The 16,568-nt window shown below is 43.0% G+C and overlaps 1 protein-coding gene across 1 annotated transcript in view; it reads right to left on the bottom strand.

Annotated features, from left to right (window-relative positions):
- Positions 1 to 16,568, bottom strand: part of SPAG17 (sperm associated antigen 17) — a 185,500-nt gene that overhangs the window by 42,748 nt on the left and 126,184 nt on the right. The window contains exons 24-28 of the mRNA XM_053656086.1: positions 16,399 to 16,512; positions 12,126 to 12,301; positions 10,185 to 10,302; positions 8,343 to 8,521; positions 6,547 to 6,706 (exon numbers count right to left, since the gene is read on the bottom strand). Of these exons, the coding sequence (XP_053512061.1) occupies positions 6,547 to 6,706; positions 8,343 to 8,521; positions 10,185 to 10,302; positions 12,126 to 12,301; positions 16,399 to 16,512 (747 nt within the window). The remainder of the gene's footprint in view (positions 1 to 6,546; positions 6,707 to 8,342; positions 8,522 to 10,184; positions 10,303 to 12,125; positions 12,302 to 16,398; positions 16,513 to 16,568) is intronic.

The following is a 16,568-nucleotide window of genomic DNA, read 5'->3' as shown; positions in this document are numbered from 1 at the left end:
AGACCATACTGCTCACAAACCTCAATTAAACACTACCTTGCCCTTCACGGAAGAGTCCGCTGGACTTCGATACAGACTGAACAACACGACTAAGGTCAGTCCAACAGACACAAAGAGAACCCTGCAGTCCACACCCACAGGACACGTGCTCTTGTCAATCACAGACAAAATTTTTAAAAACCTGACCATATAATAGGCTATATCATGTTTCAACAAATTTCAAAGAATTAGTTAAAATCATTTTTAAAAACCTAGAAATACTTCATAAGCTCGGAAATATAGAAACTAAAAAGAAATCATAGTGATAATTAGAAAATATGTAGAGCTGAAAATGATGAAAATAGTAAATGTCACTTATCGTGAGATGAAAGAAGCCCTTCCAGAATGGCAAGTAAGAACCTTTGGAAATCCACTCTTCTATAAAAAGAATGAGAACACTTGAACAAATGATCAAAAGCAGTGTTTTTAAGAACTCTGGAAACAGACCAAAGAACTGTAACAATCTGAGGACCCAGGTAAGAAAAATAGCTGAATCTCAGTAAGAACAACTGCTTTGTGGTGCTACAACCTGCTGTGTTCCCATCCTCCCCCTCTCTAGTTCCCTAGGGCCCTTGAAACACTGTACACCCCAAGTCACAGTCGCTGTGAGCACAGCCACTGGAGGAGGCAGATGGGCTTGAAACTCTCCCTACAAGCCCCACGCCCACGACCCGTCCTTGTTTGACTGGTCTGAACACTCCCTGAAATCCTCCCTCGGGCCTGAGTCAGAGCTCACTTGCTGTGAAGAGTCTTTTTCCAGGGACCTTGTTGAAACAATCAGTGGCAACTGTTTACAGTGTGGCTGCCTGAAGCAGCAATAATCGTTGGAGCGAACAAGAAACTGATGAAAAAATGTTAAAGAAAAAGCTAGAGCATGACATGTCCGTCGGGGGCTTTGAAAAGTTGGGACATTTGCTTGGGAATCTAGAAGCCACCTGCACGTGCAGGACTGCACTCACGCCCAGAGGCCTCACCGCTGGCTGACCTTGAGTCTAAGGCTAGGACGAAATCTTTCAGAGCGGTGAAAGTGCCCCAGGGAACGCACGAAGTCCCTTGGTGGAGGCTGGGGCACTCTCTGGTTTGAGGCACATAGGGAGACCTCTGTCCAGTCATTAGCTGGTCAGTGAGCTAAGTGAGCAGAGACTGCGGGGGCCACACAGGACAAAGGAAACAGATTTAACAGAATGAGTCCAGAAAAGTCTCTGAACAAACAGCAGTAACAACAATGAGAGCAGTCCCTGGGGGCGAGGACCTTATTTCCAGAACTGTTGCAAAACAAAAACAGGGAAAATAAAAAAGTTCAGCAAGGTTTCAGGATACGACCTCAATATAGAAAAATTCAATTATATGAGATACACTGTCAGTGAACAATCCAAAAATAAAATTAAGAAAATAATTCCATTTATAATAGCATTAAGAAGAATAAAATACATAAGAAAAATCAAACAAAACAAGTATAATCATTGCAAACTGAAAAGTCCAAAACAACATTAGACAAAATAAAAACCTAAACAAGTAGAAAGATATGCCATGTTCATGACTTATAAGACTTAATACTATATGGATGGCAATTCTCAAAATTTATCTAGATATTCAACAGAATCATCATAAAAATCCCAGCTGCCTCTTTTGCAGAAATTAACAGGCTAATTGTAAAAGTCCAACAGAAAGGCAAGGTTCCTATAATAAACAAAATAATATTTTAAAAGTAAGACCAAGTTGGATAACTCCTACTTTCTAATTTCAAACTTACTGCAAGGTTACTGTAATCACGACAGCGAGATGTTGGAAATATATATATATATCTGTGAGATAGAACTGAGTCCAAAAATTAATGCTTACCTTTACACTCAACTGATTTTACTGCAGCGTCAACCAATTCAATAGGGTGGGGGGTGAATCATCATTTAACAAATAAAAGTGTAAACTCAGACTGCTATCTCATACCATATACAAAAATTAAACCAAAATGGACTTAAAACCCAAATGCAAGAGCTAAAGCTATAAAACTCTTAGAAGAAAACAAAGGACTAAACCTTTGTGACTTTGGGTTGCACGATTATTCTTTCTTAGAAATGATCTTAAAAGCACCAGAACCCAGAAATCCAGATACACTGGACTTCGTCAAAATGGACACCATCAAGAAAGACAACGCACAGAATGAGGGGCAACATTCACAGATCAGACATTTGATACGGAACTTGCCTCCCCAGTACAAGATTTGGGAAAATGATTCGGAAAGAGATTTCTTCAGAGACGATTTACAAACGGCCACTAAGTGCGTGAGAAGATGGTCAGTATCATTCCCCATTAAGGAAATGTACATCAAAAGAAGAGAGATGTCGCTTCACACCCACTAGAATGGCTACAGGCAGACAGTAACGACGCTGGCGAGGATGTGGAGAAATTGGATCCCTAAAGTTACTAACTGGATCCCTCAAAACTGGCAAGAATATAAACCAGCGCAGCTGCTTTGGAAAACAGATTGTCAGGTCCTAAACACAGAGTTTCTGCTAAACATGGAGTTATTCTATGTCCCAGCAATTCCACTCCTAGGTTATCTACTCAAGAGAAATGAAACTGGGTGTCCATACAACTTGTACAAACAGTGTGCCTGGCAACTCTAGTTGTAGTTTCCCCAAAGTGGAAAAAACGCAGATGTCCATCAACTGATGAATGAAAAACAAACTGTGGTACACACATGCAATAGAATATTATTTGACAATTATTTGCTCAAAACAGAGTACTGATACATGTTATAATGTAGATAACTACCTTGAAAATATTATGCTAAATTAAAGAAGCCAGTGACGAAGGCCATACATTGCATGTTTCCATTTATATTAAATGTCTAGAATATTTAAATCCATAGGAACAGTCCCGAGGTGCTGAAGGAGAGGGAGAGGAAATGGGGGTGCCGGTCTGGGGGAGGAGAGTGATGCAACTGTTCTGGACTCAGACAGTGGAGACGGCTGCATGGCTCTGTGCGTATGTTAGAACTGCTCACATTAAAGGACGACTATCGTAGTCTGTGAGCTCCATCCTAACAGAGCTGGTACTGAAACAGAACTCATGGGATGAAGCTAGCGCTGCACACTAACACACTTTACAGCTGCAAATACTCGTACAAGGAGAAGAGAGACTAAAAATTAGTGAACCACCTTAAAGAGATAACAAGAACAGCAAAATAAACTGAAAACAAATATATGAAAGACTTTCTGTTTTTGTCACCTAGGTAGCAACAACAGATTTGTGACTTTCTCTTCTCGCTCTGGAAATCACACAAAGCAATAAGAACAATGAAAAAAAATCCCCAAAATTACATTTGTAGAAAAACTAGGGAAACCCTCAAACTCCAACTGAACTACCAAAACTAGAGCCAAAAAGCACGTCCACACACACACAGATGTAGAAGAGCACCTGAAATGAACAGGTGTAGGTAAATGGCGCTGTTCCCAGATCTCATAAGTTCCCAACAGGCCATCCCCCAAAGGACGGATCCCCTCCCAGGAGAAACTTGTGTGGGCAGTACCTAAAATGAATAGAGCTGGGTCCTGAGTGAAATAAAGAGGAAAGGCTTGGAATGTGCCAGGGGTATGGGTAGAATTGGTGGTGCTTTCATGGCAGGTTTTGAAAGCACTGGTGAAATACCACCTCTAAAAGTGGATGCATCTAAGAAAGCAATTAAAAAATGGGCAAAATATATATATCAACAGACACCTCACCAAAGATGATACATAGGTGGTAAGTCAGCATATCATTTAGGATTAAAATGAAAACAACAATGAGATACCACTACACATCCATTAGAATGGCGAAAGTCCAAAACAACCAACACCACCAAGTGCTGAGGGGGACGTGGAGCAACAGAACTCTCACCTCTCATCCACTGCCAGTGGGAAGCAAAAACGGCAGAAACACTTTAGAAGGCACTCTGGCCATTTCTTACGTGCTGAACGTATACATGGAATATGCTCTCAGGTATTTATTTAAATGAATTGAAAACACATTGACACAAAAACCTGCAGACAAATGTTTAAAAGCAGCTTCATCACAACTGCCAAAAAACTGGAAACCACCAAGAAAAGAGCCCATAAAGACTGCTGGTGGTCATGTAAATTGGTCCAACCTGTATGTAAAGCAATGGGAGGCTTTTCAATATTAAAAATAAATCTGCTATATAATGTTCTCCCCCCAAAAAACAACTAGAAGCAACCAATACAAGGTGCAGCCAAAGCAGGTTTATGGTTGTGCGTACGTGAAACACAGAGTTTATTCTTGTCTTACTGTTTATTAAGTACTGTATTATTTTCCGTCTGGACAACTGCAAACTTACTTTTGCCTCTGTCTGTAACAAGTTGCTGCACATCTACACAACGGAATGTTATTTTACTAATTAAAATAAATAAGCTATCAAGCCATGAAAAGATACGGAAGACTCTTAACTACAATCACTGAGTGAAATAAGCCAATCTGAAAAGGTACAGACTACAGGATTCCCATTATATGACCTTCTAGAAAAGGCAAAACCACAGGAACAACAAGATCAGGGGCTGCAGGGACGGTCAGGGTGGGGGAGGAGAGAAGGATGACCAAGCGGAGCACAGGGGCCATTTAAGGTGACAGCACCATTCTGTGTGATGCTCTAAGGTGGATTCATGACGTTATGCTTTTGTGAGAACTCACAGAACTGCACGACACAGTGACCTTGACTTATTGGTTCTTTAATTTTAACAAATGGAACACTTTCAAGACCTTAAACACAGGGAAAGCTGAGCCAGGAAGAGAGGAAGTATATGGGAATTCTCTGTACGGTGCTTTCAGCTTTTTTTTCTGTAAAATTAAAATTGCCCTTAAAAAGTTTTAACAAGAAAAGTGAATCCGTTGCCCCTGGTGGAAGGGCCATAAAGAAATCCGAGCCCACAATGCTGGAGGCGGGAGCCCTCTGGAGCCAGTTTGGGCAGTTAGACAAGGGGCTGCACCCCCGCCAGCACACCCAGGCCTGGAGGCAGCCTCGGAGGGAGCCCTGAGCGGAAGTCCAGAAAGACTGGGGACGCTTCCATTTGTCTCCACCAGGAGCCCCCTGCTGCTACCAAGGGAAAATCTACTTCTCAAAATTGTGAGTTGCCAAGGAAGGAAGCTCCTTGCTTCCCCACAGGCGACAAGGCAGTGTGGTGAGACGTGAAACTGGCAGGAGAGACTACGTCTTCGTCTCAGACCATTGAAGGCCTATGAGAAGTTGAGATAAATGTGTGATGTGCAAGAGACAGTGTGTTGGGGCAGCTGCTCAGACGCAAATCCCAGCCCTTCCACTTAGTAGCTAAGAGACTTCAAGTAGGTTTCTTAACTTCTCTGTCTCAATTTCCTCATCTGTAAATTGGGATTATTAAAATATGCATACTTCATGGGACTGAGATGAGAATTAGCTGATTAAATGCAGGGCTGGACTAGTATGCAGACCAGAGTTTATTTTGTATTATTATGCATTAATGTATTATTTTCCACTGGAATAACTGTAAACCTACTTTTGCCCCACCCTGTATTTTAAAGTATTCAGAATTGTGCCTGGTATACTCATCTCCCATACATAAGGATCTCTTAAAAATGAAGATAAAAATAATGAACGTCCCAATAGCAAACCAAGTAAAGATGTGAACAGAAAATTCACAAAAAGAATAAAAAAGCAGTAAGCATCTTCAAACGTTTATTCTCGTCAGTAACCAAAGAAATGCAAATTAGGGTAGTAATAAGATGGACTGTCTATCAAACTGAGTAAGATGAAAAAACGCTGATGTCCAGCCCTGGCGGGTGTGAGGACAGGGACGTTCTCACTGGGTGCTGGGGGCAGGGGCGTAAACTGGAAATGTATCAGGAGGGCAGGTTTGTCATTTAGATTATGGCCGACACTGCTGACTTACCCAACTGTCACCCACCTCTGCTTCCCCCACTGGTAGTGCTCATCTCCTGAGAACAATGTTGAAAGTGTCACACTGAGCCCAGGGCCCCCACCAGGTCTAGTCCCTGAGACACCGGGGGAGGCCCGCTGGGGTGGGGGTGGGGAGGCCCGGGGAACCTGGAAATAGCTTCCCTCCCTGATGAAGAGAGACACTTGAAAGCTCGTGTGCTTGCCCTCTTTCCCTCCTGCTTTGGGAGATACTACATGAGGACCCCTGCCTGGAGCTGACGTGGCCTTCTTGCAACTCCGAGGAAATGTCAAGAGAACACAGAGAAGCTTACTTGGAATCTTGATGTTGATATGCACGCCCAGCCCCAAAACGGCCGCCCCGGCGGCAGAGCTAGGGCTGCACGGGCGTACATAATGATGCAAGAATATGTTCCTTATTTCTTGTGAAGGGAAGAAAGCGATTCATGTGACTGCATTTAAAATCATATATACGTGTGAATATATATGAATGCGGTCATAAAAGAGTAATAATGACGATACTGAACCTTAATCGAGCACTTCATCTCGGAGGTTCACTGCAGGGAGGCTTCCGCGGTGGTTACCTTTCTTTGTGAGGACATTCTCTGACGGCACTCTTTCTGGTTTCTGCTGAGAACCCGAGTCCATCAGGTCTCCACTGGGGCGGCTTGTGGGGCAGCTGGCAGGAGCACACACGGGCCCTGAATCGGGACTGCTGCTCACAGCACCGTCTGCAAAGAGAATCTGAAGGACAAGCACAAGTCCAGCATTCTCAGAAGCAGGGAAGAGCCCGGTTAGCAATGAACGTGGTGCATTAAACTGAAACAGGTTAAAAAGGACCAAAGAAGTGGTATTTGCAGACTTCCAGGCTCAGCATCATAAAGCAAATGACAGGAGAGTCGATTTGGAGCTCAGAGACAAAAGCTTAATAGCCAGCATAAAAATATTACTTTTTCCATTTACCTTCTATGCTACTTGTTCTCATTTCCTGTTTCTTATTAGATTGACTATTGTATGTTTTTTCCTTATTCACCCCTCCCCTGTGGTAACTGGGAAATTATCCACTGTTTCGATTTTTCTAAAGACTACATTTGAAACTGTACCATACGTTTAAAGGTTTAGCTTCTGTCAGTATCTATCTCGTACGTGCACTGTCTAGAGAGGCTGTCCATATACAATCTACCCAGGACCAGTATTTACAGACTCCCAGTGAACAGGACAAGATCAGCCAGCGTGGCTACCACACGGTCCTTACATCACACTATGACATACTCAAATAATCTCTCGACAGTCAGTATCCCTCCTGATTGGTGCTTAGTTGTCCTGTTTAACCTGAAGCATTGCTTGTTTAAGCTCCGGGAACACTCACTAGATTGCTTCTTTCATTATTCTCACTACTTTCTTCTTCTGGGGATCCTAACACACAGATCCCTTCTCCACGTCTCCTCCTTCCTCTCCGTCTCCCTCCCCCCACCACCACTCAGGGTCATTTTAGTAACAACTCTTGATTTTTTTCCCCAAGGCAAATTTTAAAAACTATTATTTTATGGACTGGGAACCTCTCACGTCTCTGCCTATATTACTTTTGCTCACTTTCAAGTTTTTTTGAAAAAAAGGGGTATTTACTCTTATTTTGAGATGCCATGCATTTATAATTTATTGAATGTTGTGCTTGTTTTCCTGGGGTTGGTTTCTCTCCCAAGCTGACAGTGCCCAGGTGCACGGTCCTGGTTCCCACCGAGAACTCCCATCCACGCCTGGTGCGCTGCCGGGATGGCTGGGAGGGACGGAGCAGGCACGTGGCTCCTGGTACGTGGCGAACCCGAACAGTTTCGGGTTCCCGCCCTCAGGCAGCAGTGAGCTACCTGGTGAACAGCACTGATTTCCGAGTCCAGAGCTCCATCTGTGAAATGGCTGTTAAAACTCCCAATTTTTAATTTTGCTGCCGGTTTTTAAAAATAAGTTTTAGACTCTGCATTTGTTTCTCCATCAGCTAATCTCATCTGACTTGAATTTTCTAGGAATTCTCCCAATCTTCTGATCCACTGACGATCCAGTTTGTCGTTCTTCAGTACTGATGTAAATTTATTATTTAAAAGTATTTTTCTATTACTTTAAGGTGCTTTGAGAGGGACAGGAGGTAAACGTGGTGCTCCGTCTACAGTCGTGGATCACGGGCACATGGCAAGTGTGTGTCCTGTATGGCACAGATAACAATGTGTTTCTTCTAACTACGCTATTCTTTACCTGTCGTTTTCAACTGTCATTCCGTTTTCAAATGAGTTGCTCCTCTTCTATGTCACAACACTGTTCCTTACTCATCACCTCTGTGTTTTACTTCGCAGCAGGAAAGAGTGATGTCCCTCACACGTTCCCTTACCTGTGTGGACCCGTCCAGCATGTACTTGACCACAGTGCCCTGACTGGTGATGACTCTCGAGGCCTCCTGCTCCGCCGGGGGCATCACCGATCTGTAGAACTCGTAGTGCTTCCCCTTCTGGGGGTAGCTCTGTCGGATCATTATGTCCCAAGTAGGCTCCTCACTGATAACATATTTATCTTAAAGGGGGAAAAAAAAAAGCCTTACAATGAACTGGGCAATGCTGAGTGGCTGGGATTTTATCTTCCTGCTCAGCCTTTTTTCATTCTTTGGTCTACATGTAAATAATTGGGCCATTTCCATATAAGACCATGGCCCAGAGTCCTGGCTCTCTGCTGCCTTTGTCACGGTCAAATATGGTAAGTAAGGTCCTCTACAAGCACTTGCTTCCGAGGCGCCTTCCCCAAATGTAGGCCATTCTCTCTAATGAAGGCCAGGACATCTCAGGGCAAAACGAGGAAAGCAGCCGAGTGTGCAGTCTCAGATGCTCCCTTTTCTGTCGCCCGTGAGAAAGCTCTCCCGGCTGCCCACGTTGCCCCACCCCCGCCATGTCCCCTGGTGGCCTGGAGCCCCAGGGGTTCAGGCCTGCCTTTCCTAAACCATGCATCATCCTTCAGACTTAATGTAACCCCTGCATCTCCAACCAAATGCAGATTTTTCTCAGGGTGCTACTCTTATAAAGTTGCAGTCAAGGAGAAAGGCACAGACTACATTCAAAGGAAAGTACTATTTTTGAGACTTTCTGGCACATAGTAGCTACCAGGTTTCTGTTCATTGAATAATTTCCTCTTCTCAATTTAGAAAGTAGTTTTATTAACCTGTGATGTTGGAATTTCAAGGACTAGATCAAGTTGGTGGGAAAATATTTTGGAATGATGTCTTTTATGATACCTCCTCAAGGGGCAGAAATAACACACATTTACCGAGATATTCCTATATGTTAAATGCTCTGGGCATGTATTTTGTTTAGCCCACCTTAACAACCTGTTAAGGCAGGTGCTTTTATTTTCCAGAGTTTTCAGATGAAAAAAACGGAGTTCTGGAAGGGTTATAACCTCTCCGAGGCCACGCAGCCAGTAAGCGGCAAAGCTGGGATTGGAATCAGGCCCCTGTGCTCAACCTTTTGCTTCTGCTCTGCAGACAGCCACTGCTACCACCGCCGATGTGAGGACAAAACCTAAGACCGGAACACTGTGTTCCAGATTAGAAAGTATTTTCTCATTTAATACTTAGTATTAATTAAAGAAATTCTACTTGTACTTATTTATTCATTTTAATAGGTTAGGAGCCATGCACAAAATCAATAGAAATAACAGACTATAAAAGTACATACTGACACCTGGGAACCAGACAGGTCCCCTTTGTCCATTCCATCTGCGCTGGTCTCACTGCCCTGAGTTTCGGTCAGACCAGCAAGCCCCACACCTGTGGCCCTTTGTAGAGCAGGGAGACAGGGCCACCTGGCAGTCCTTAAAAGCACTTGCTTTGCCGTGACTGGACCGAGAATAGCATTTTATTGAAGATTTCTGCCTCTTAGGACATGAGTGGTCTTGGGCAAGTTACTGAACCTCCTGAAGCCTCAATTTCTTCATTTTGTAAAAAGGAATTATTAGGACTTAGCTTATAGTAGTTTTATTTTGTCATATATGGTAAGTTCCTAAGTAAATGCCTAGCTCAGAGTAAGTGCTCAAAAAAGGTTATTATTATTAGCCTAATGCGTTCATTACCAACAAGAAGTATGTGTAATTTGTCAGGAAAATTCACCATCTGAATGGTGACTTCACTGGTTTCAACATGACTGTTTGCCCTCCGCCTCCCTGCCCGACCCCAGGGAGCACTCACCTGTTGACTCTTGCCCAATGAAGGTCACCAGGAGCCCATTGGGGCAGGACACATTGAGGTTTTGGAAGGTGGGAACAAAAACAGTCTCTTGTACAACAGGTTCTGGTTCTACTTCTTCCTGTAAATAATTTAACATGTGAGTGGTTGCTCATCACTTCAGAAACGAGCTGCTGATGTATTATGCCTAAGCAAGAACGTGCTGAGAGCATAGAATATGACTTGCCCAGGAGTAGTGGGCCCCCCAAGGGAGCCCATAAAAATGGCTGCACCCTGATGCAATTTATACCCTGCTTGTAGAAGAGCACAGGAATATGTGACAGAGTTAAAGAACAGTGCCACGTGGTTGGTACATCTTCTCTCAGAAAAGGGGGCTATCAAAGTTAATGACAATAATTAGGAAAACATCCTGGAGGATTCAGGGCTTGAATGAGACCTTGAAAGATGCTCTGTCTGCATGTTCAGGGAGGCATGAGGGTGGCCCAATGCACCGCCCCCCCCGCCATGCCCTGGCCTCTTGTGCAAAGGACTCTTAGCATCTGAAGGCTGCAGGCATTATGCTATTGGGAGACTCTATGCTAATGAGCACATGCTGCTTTTGTATTAAGTAAAAATAAAAGAAACTAACAAACAGTTATTTATAAACTGATGAGGGTGCGGGTGTGTCTACTTAAAAATACTAGTTAATTTTACTAGGCTTGCACACCTTGCTCAGTTACGTGTGCTCCGGAAAGAAAGTCACTGTGGAGCCACGGCCAGTCCCTAATGACGACCATCTCCGTTCTCCCACTTGGCTCTCTTTTGTTGGCCTCTAAAGTCATTCCAACTGATCCCCCACTGCTGGATTTTCAGTTTATTCTAACCATTACTGATCATTTAGGTTGCTCTGTCTTTGTTACTAACAGAGAATAAAATCTGGTTAGCTGAAAATCAATTAGAAACACAAAGCAAAATTAAGAGGAAAAACCTTAGGAAAGTCTGAAGAGTGAGCGGCAGTGCTCAGAGATACGCCGTCTGCCATCACACACACCACCAGTGACTGCGCCCATCCTTCTGTCTGCCCACTTTGAAAATGTTGGGTGAACCAACTGGTTTATTATCAAATTGCTTTCAGCAAAACTAATGAATTACCTGGGATTATTCTGTCAACACTTGAACACTTTCGCTTAACAAGGGTCAAATGTCCTAGTTTAAGAAAACTTACCTAGTAGAGCTACGTAAGTATGGAGAAGGCGCTAAGTGACATCCCAACTCCGTGATTTTTAAATGGTCAGGGTCTGAAATCCAAGTTCCTGATCACTTTTTACCACAAGTCTTCTAATACATTTGGTGTTTGTACATGATACGAACTGCACAACTGCAGTAGTAAATGCCAAGAGTGAAAAGGTGATCAGCAGTTTCCTTCTTTTGGAACCTGGTTTGATCTGTGTTTTTCTACTAGGAAAATGGTTAAGGCAAAGTGTGTGCGTGTATTTGGTGAAGGGGTGGAGAGAGAGGGTGGCCCTTCATCCTGCTGACTCTCAGCTCACCCATGTCCAGGTCCAAGCATGCCAAGTGGAAATGTTTCCACTAATTAGAGATTCTCCTCTTCTAATTGTTTATCTCTATGGAACTAAGTAGATTATTTAAAATCAGGAGTGGTAGAACTTGACCAAAAGCAAAGAACACCCAAGAACAGGGAAGGAAAGAACAGGCTGAACTAGTCACTCTGAGTTTGGACTGAGTGACCTGAGACAGTCTGTCTATGACAGTGTGTCTCCTGGTAGGGGACTCCAACTCCCGTGTAAATCTCTTCTGTTTATTCATAACCAAAGCTTCAGGGACTGTTAATGCATCTGCACAATAAAATGTAGGCACTATAATAACACTGTTGACATAACTTGTGCTTTTTAAAGAGATGACATTGAACAGTGGAGTTTAGAATCCGTGGCAAGGTCCAGTCACCTTTTTTTCTTCTTCCTTTGGGTGTTCCTCCTCTTTCAGAGACTCTTTGGGTTTTTCTTTGCCTTTTGTTTTCCCTTTTCCTTTGGCTTGAGGGACGTGCGCTATAACAGGAATTACTGTTGGAAGAAGAGCTGATGGGGTATTCAGCATTGCTTCCAAGTTAGGGTCCTTGTCCTCTGTAGGGAGAACATGAGGAAGTCGGACATCCACACCTGATATGCTTGTTAATAAAAGTTACATCTCAAACATTTATACAAGTTGGCAACAATTTTTACACTGCTGAATATGATTTATCAGTTGGATAGATGTTCGGTGAAATGTATTTGATTTGAAAATCAGGATTGTAGAGAAAGCACTTAAGGTACTTAATATCATGATATATTTGATTAAGTCATTATTCTGAAAGTTCTCTCCTCATCTAGATTGTTAACTCCTAAGGAGAGAGCAGTTATTGTCTCTTCCTTTAATCGAGATATATTTATTAGGAGACTCATATACAAACTATTTGGAGCAGTGGGAAAAAATTTAAAAAACATATAAAATACCTTATGGAGCCAAAATAGTCAAAATAAGATCTGTACCCAAATAGCCTCAATACAAGAACATACTGAACAGGAATATAAGGAATACAAACAAGGAAATTGAGAAAAGAGATCATTTCTGGCTGAGATGATAAAAAAAGTTTTCTTGCAGAACATCAACTCTATCTGGGCTTTCAGAGACGGTCTGAGCTCTACACGGGAGCTGATCTGTGGAGCCGTGGTGACGGGGCCTCGGAGTACTCTACGTCTCCCACTGTGTTCTCCTCTGGGCTGCATGCTGACACTCCCGCCTGGACCTCCTTTCCCCTCACCGATCAGTTTTTTTCTTAGTCTCCTTTCCTGAGTCTTCCTCGTTTGTCAATCTGTGAGATGTTGCTAGGTCCCAGGGGTTTCCCCTTATCCTTACACAACAGAGGTCCTCAACTCTGGCTGTCCATGATGATTACTCATGGAAACAAACAAACAAACAAATGGCACATGCTGAGGTCTGTACCTTAACCTACTGAGGCAGACTCTCTGGGCAGGAGGCAGGCGTTTCTACCTGTAAGACTTCACAGGTGACTGTAACGTACAGCTCGGGCTGAGCACCTGCATGGGCTCTATCAGATCTGGGTGATCTCCTTCTCTCCTGGGGCTCCGACTACCGTCTACAAGCTAATGAGTCCAAAACACACACCTGACCTTGCTTTTCTCAGCCCCAGGTCCTTATTTCCAACTGCTTTTAGACACCTCCCCCCGGATGAGATGCTGGAGACATTTCAAACTCCTCTCCCAAGCCAGGCATCCCTCTTTCGTTCCCACTCTCGTTCATGCCGTAACCAATCATGCACCTCATTTCCTGTGCTGGATATTGACATCACTTGCATTTTCTCTTTTCGACTCTACACATCCAAGCCCTCCAAGAGTTCTCTCAAATCGTGCCTCTCCTATCTAATCCTAGCATCTTAGCTCAGATTCTCATTTTCTTTTGCTAAATTTCTGCAATGGTTTCCTAACTGGTATCGTGGCACCTCCAATACCACCACTTCAGTGTACCTTCCGAACTGTTACTAAAAGTATGTTCCTAAAATAAAAGCTGATCATGTCACTTCCTGTTCCTTAGAGGCCTCTGCCACTCACTGCTTACACAGGGCACACGACATTCACCGTCTTTTGCTCTTGTCGCTCTCTACTTTTGTGTAAAGATGCCATGCTTTTACACAATTGAGTATTTATACAAATGGTTCTCACTGTCCAGAACTCCCTTTCCTTGTTGCTTTATCTGGATAATCCCCACTCCTCTCTAAAGTTCCATCTCAGGTGCTCTACCTACTGTATGAAGTATTTTCTGCTTCCAGCATCCTGTTTACATGTCATTTCTATCAGTTAGAACGCAGTTCTTTCTCTACATTTTCTTTTCCCATCAGACAAAGAACTCTTCTGAGTAGTGGTTGCATGGTTTTATTCACCTTAGTGGCTCAGTACCAGCAGGTTGCCTGACCCATAAGCACTATAGCATATAAATAGGTGAATGGCAACCAGTCACAGGCAGCTAGAAACTCCTCTCTCTCATCCCATTCATTTACTTATTTGGTAAATACTTATTGAGTAGCTACTACTATGTGCCATGAATTGAGTAGCCAGTGATGAGTGAGATTACAAGGAGCCTACAGTGCAATGGGCAGTTTGATGAAGAAGCCCTCCAGTCCAATGCCGTGTGTTAAGTCTGTGCCAGGGGAAGGACAGGGCACCACAGGAACCCAGAGAAAGGTCACCTAACACAAAGCACCTCCCTGCAAGCGACACCCAGGCTGTATGGCACAGGCTACCTTTCCAGAAAGGTGTTGTGCTTTTAAACTACTAAACTTCGTGCACACTATTCCAAGCATCTAGAATTCCTTGCCTTCGATTCTTTGCCTATGCAATCCTCACTCACCTCCGAAAACCCAATTCACACTAGCTACTTGGGTTCACAAAAACCTAAGATACTGCTGCTTGATCTGGGACGCATTTCTTAGAGCAAGTAACCTGTAAACCGAGAGACCTGCAGCATGAGGTGGTATGTAATAGACAAGGGAAAGCATAGTTCATTCGAGGAGCTAGAAGGTACAAAAAGAACAGGGTAGCCAAGATGTGGAAACGACCTAAATATCCATCGGCAAATGATCGGATACATCAAATGTGGTACATACATATGATTCAGGTTTTAGAAAGAAGAAAACCCTCTACTACGTGGCAACATCGATGATCCCTGAGGAGGTCTGGCTGTAGTGAAATCAACCAGTCACAGAAAAACGAATGCTGCGTGATCCCTCTTATATAAAATATCTCAAATAGTCAAATTGCATCACAGTGGAACGGTGGCTGCCAGGGGCCGAGGGGAGAGGTAAGTGGGCAGTGACTGATTGGTGGGCACAAAGTTTCAGTTTGGCGAGGAGAATAAGCTCTAGAGAACCATGTGTAGTCAGTTAAGGGGGAGAATTGAACTGGAAGTTTGCTTAGCCACCAGCATGGAAAAGTTCTCAAATATTGGTATTATATGCATCTTTAAGGAATTTACAAGGTATGTTTTACAAACACTAATGCCTTGAACTTTTTAAATACACATCAAGTAAACCATTACTTATAATCCACACTATAAACATTTTCAGATGCAGTACTCATAACCTGAAATTAGCAACATTTGTTTTAAATGAAATGATTGCCTATTAACTTAAAGATTAAATAAAGAATAAGAAAATCAGGAAATAGCAGCAACTAGTTGATAGAGTGTAAATATTTTAATTTAAAATAATGATAACCTGTGTTTAGAGGGGATAGGACTTTTTAGTGACTGTGTGTGATAACGAACTTTAATACAGAACCTGTTAGGCACCAAATGACTTCTCCAAGGGTCAGTTTAAAAACAAGTCAAATACAAAATTAAAAGACAAGTCCCCAACGAAACAAAGTAGTACCGAATTTAATGGGCTGTCTAACTCACTGGAGTAGCCCAGTCCTTGGCACAAAGCAAGACGCAGGACTGGGACCACCCCTGGGTGGGGCCTCTGCCGCACTGAGTCCCCACAGGGCGGGGACTACTTCACCATGATCCACAGTGTCAAGGCTACAGAGCACAGGGATTATCTTTTGATTTTACAACTGTTGTGGTTAGATTTCTATAAAATGCATGGAAACCCACAAGATTTCCTAATTAGTTCTTGGGGAAGTGACATTATTTTGTGGTTTGTAAGCAAATAGCTTCCAGTTTGGAGAACTTGTTTGTTAAAAGTGGGGTAAAGAAGTCTTTCAAGATGTCCAATGAATGGCTCCTTTAAGACTAATATTCTAAAGCAGACTGAGTAGTTCTATGATTGCAGGATTCCTAAAAACATCTTTCTGTAGAAAACCAAAAGGATTCCTTGGCAAATCATGTTTTCTTTGGCACCAACGGACTTATTTTCACAGGCTAGTTAACAAAGATAAGTAGAATATATATATGGGTGTATATGTGATCTTATATGTCTAAGTAATTATAAGGTTCTATAGAACAAAAGCTTTTTCAAAGAACTGTATTTTCTATGCATAAAAGATTACATGTGCATGTATATGTACACATACGTGTATATACACACACACACTGACATACATTCCCGCCCTTCAGGAAATGAAGGGCGTGAAATCAGAACGTGTTTGTCAACAAGTGAGCAGGCTGAGGTTGGACGGACTCCCCGGGTAGCAGGACCCATCTCCCTTCTGTGTGTCCCTGTCACCTGGCACAGTGCCACTGGGTCCGTAGTAACTTATTGACAGGCAGATGCCATTTTCCAAGGTGGCAGAAAAAGATCCAAATGTGCTGACAGCTTTATGCTCTGCACTTGGTTCCTCTGCAAAACAGAATGAAATCGAGGACATTTCCGTTTTATTACAAAAGAAATGTAAG

The sequence above is a fragment of the Artibeus jamaicensis genome, unplaced genomic scaffold (assembly GCF_021234435.1).
Source record: "Artibeus jamaicensis isolate MK-2021 breed Jamaican fruit bat unplaced genomic scaffold, CSHL_Jam_final scaffold_1689, whole genome shotgun sequence".
In the NCBI taxonomy this organism is placed as follows: Eukaryota; Metazoa; Chordata; class Mammalia; order Chiroptera; family Phyllostomidae; genus Artibeus; species Artibeus jamaicensis.
Note: the sequence above shows the minus strand (reverse complement) of the source record. Positions and strands in the feature narration are given on the sequence as shown.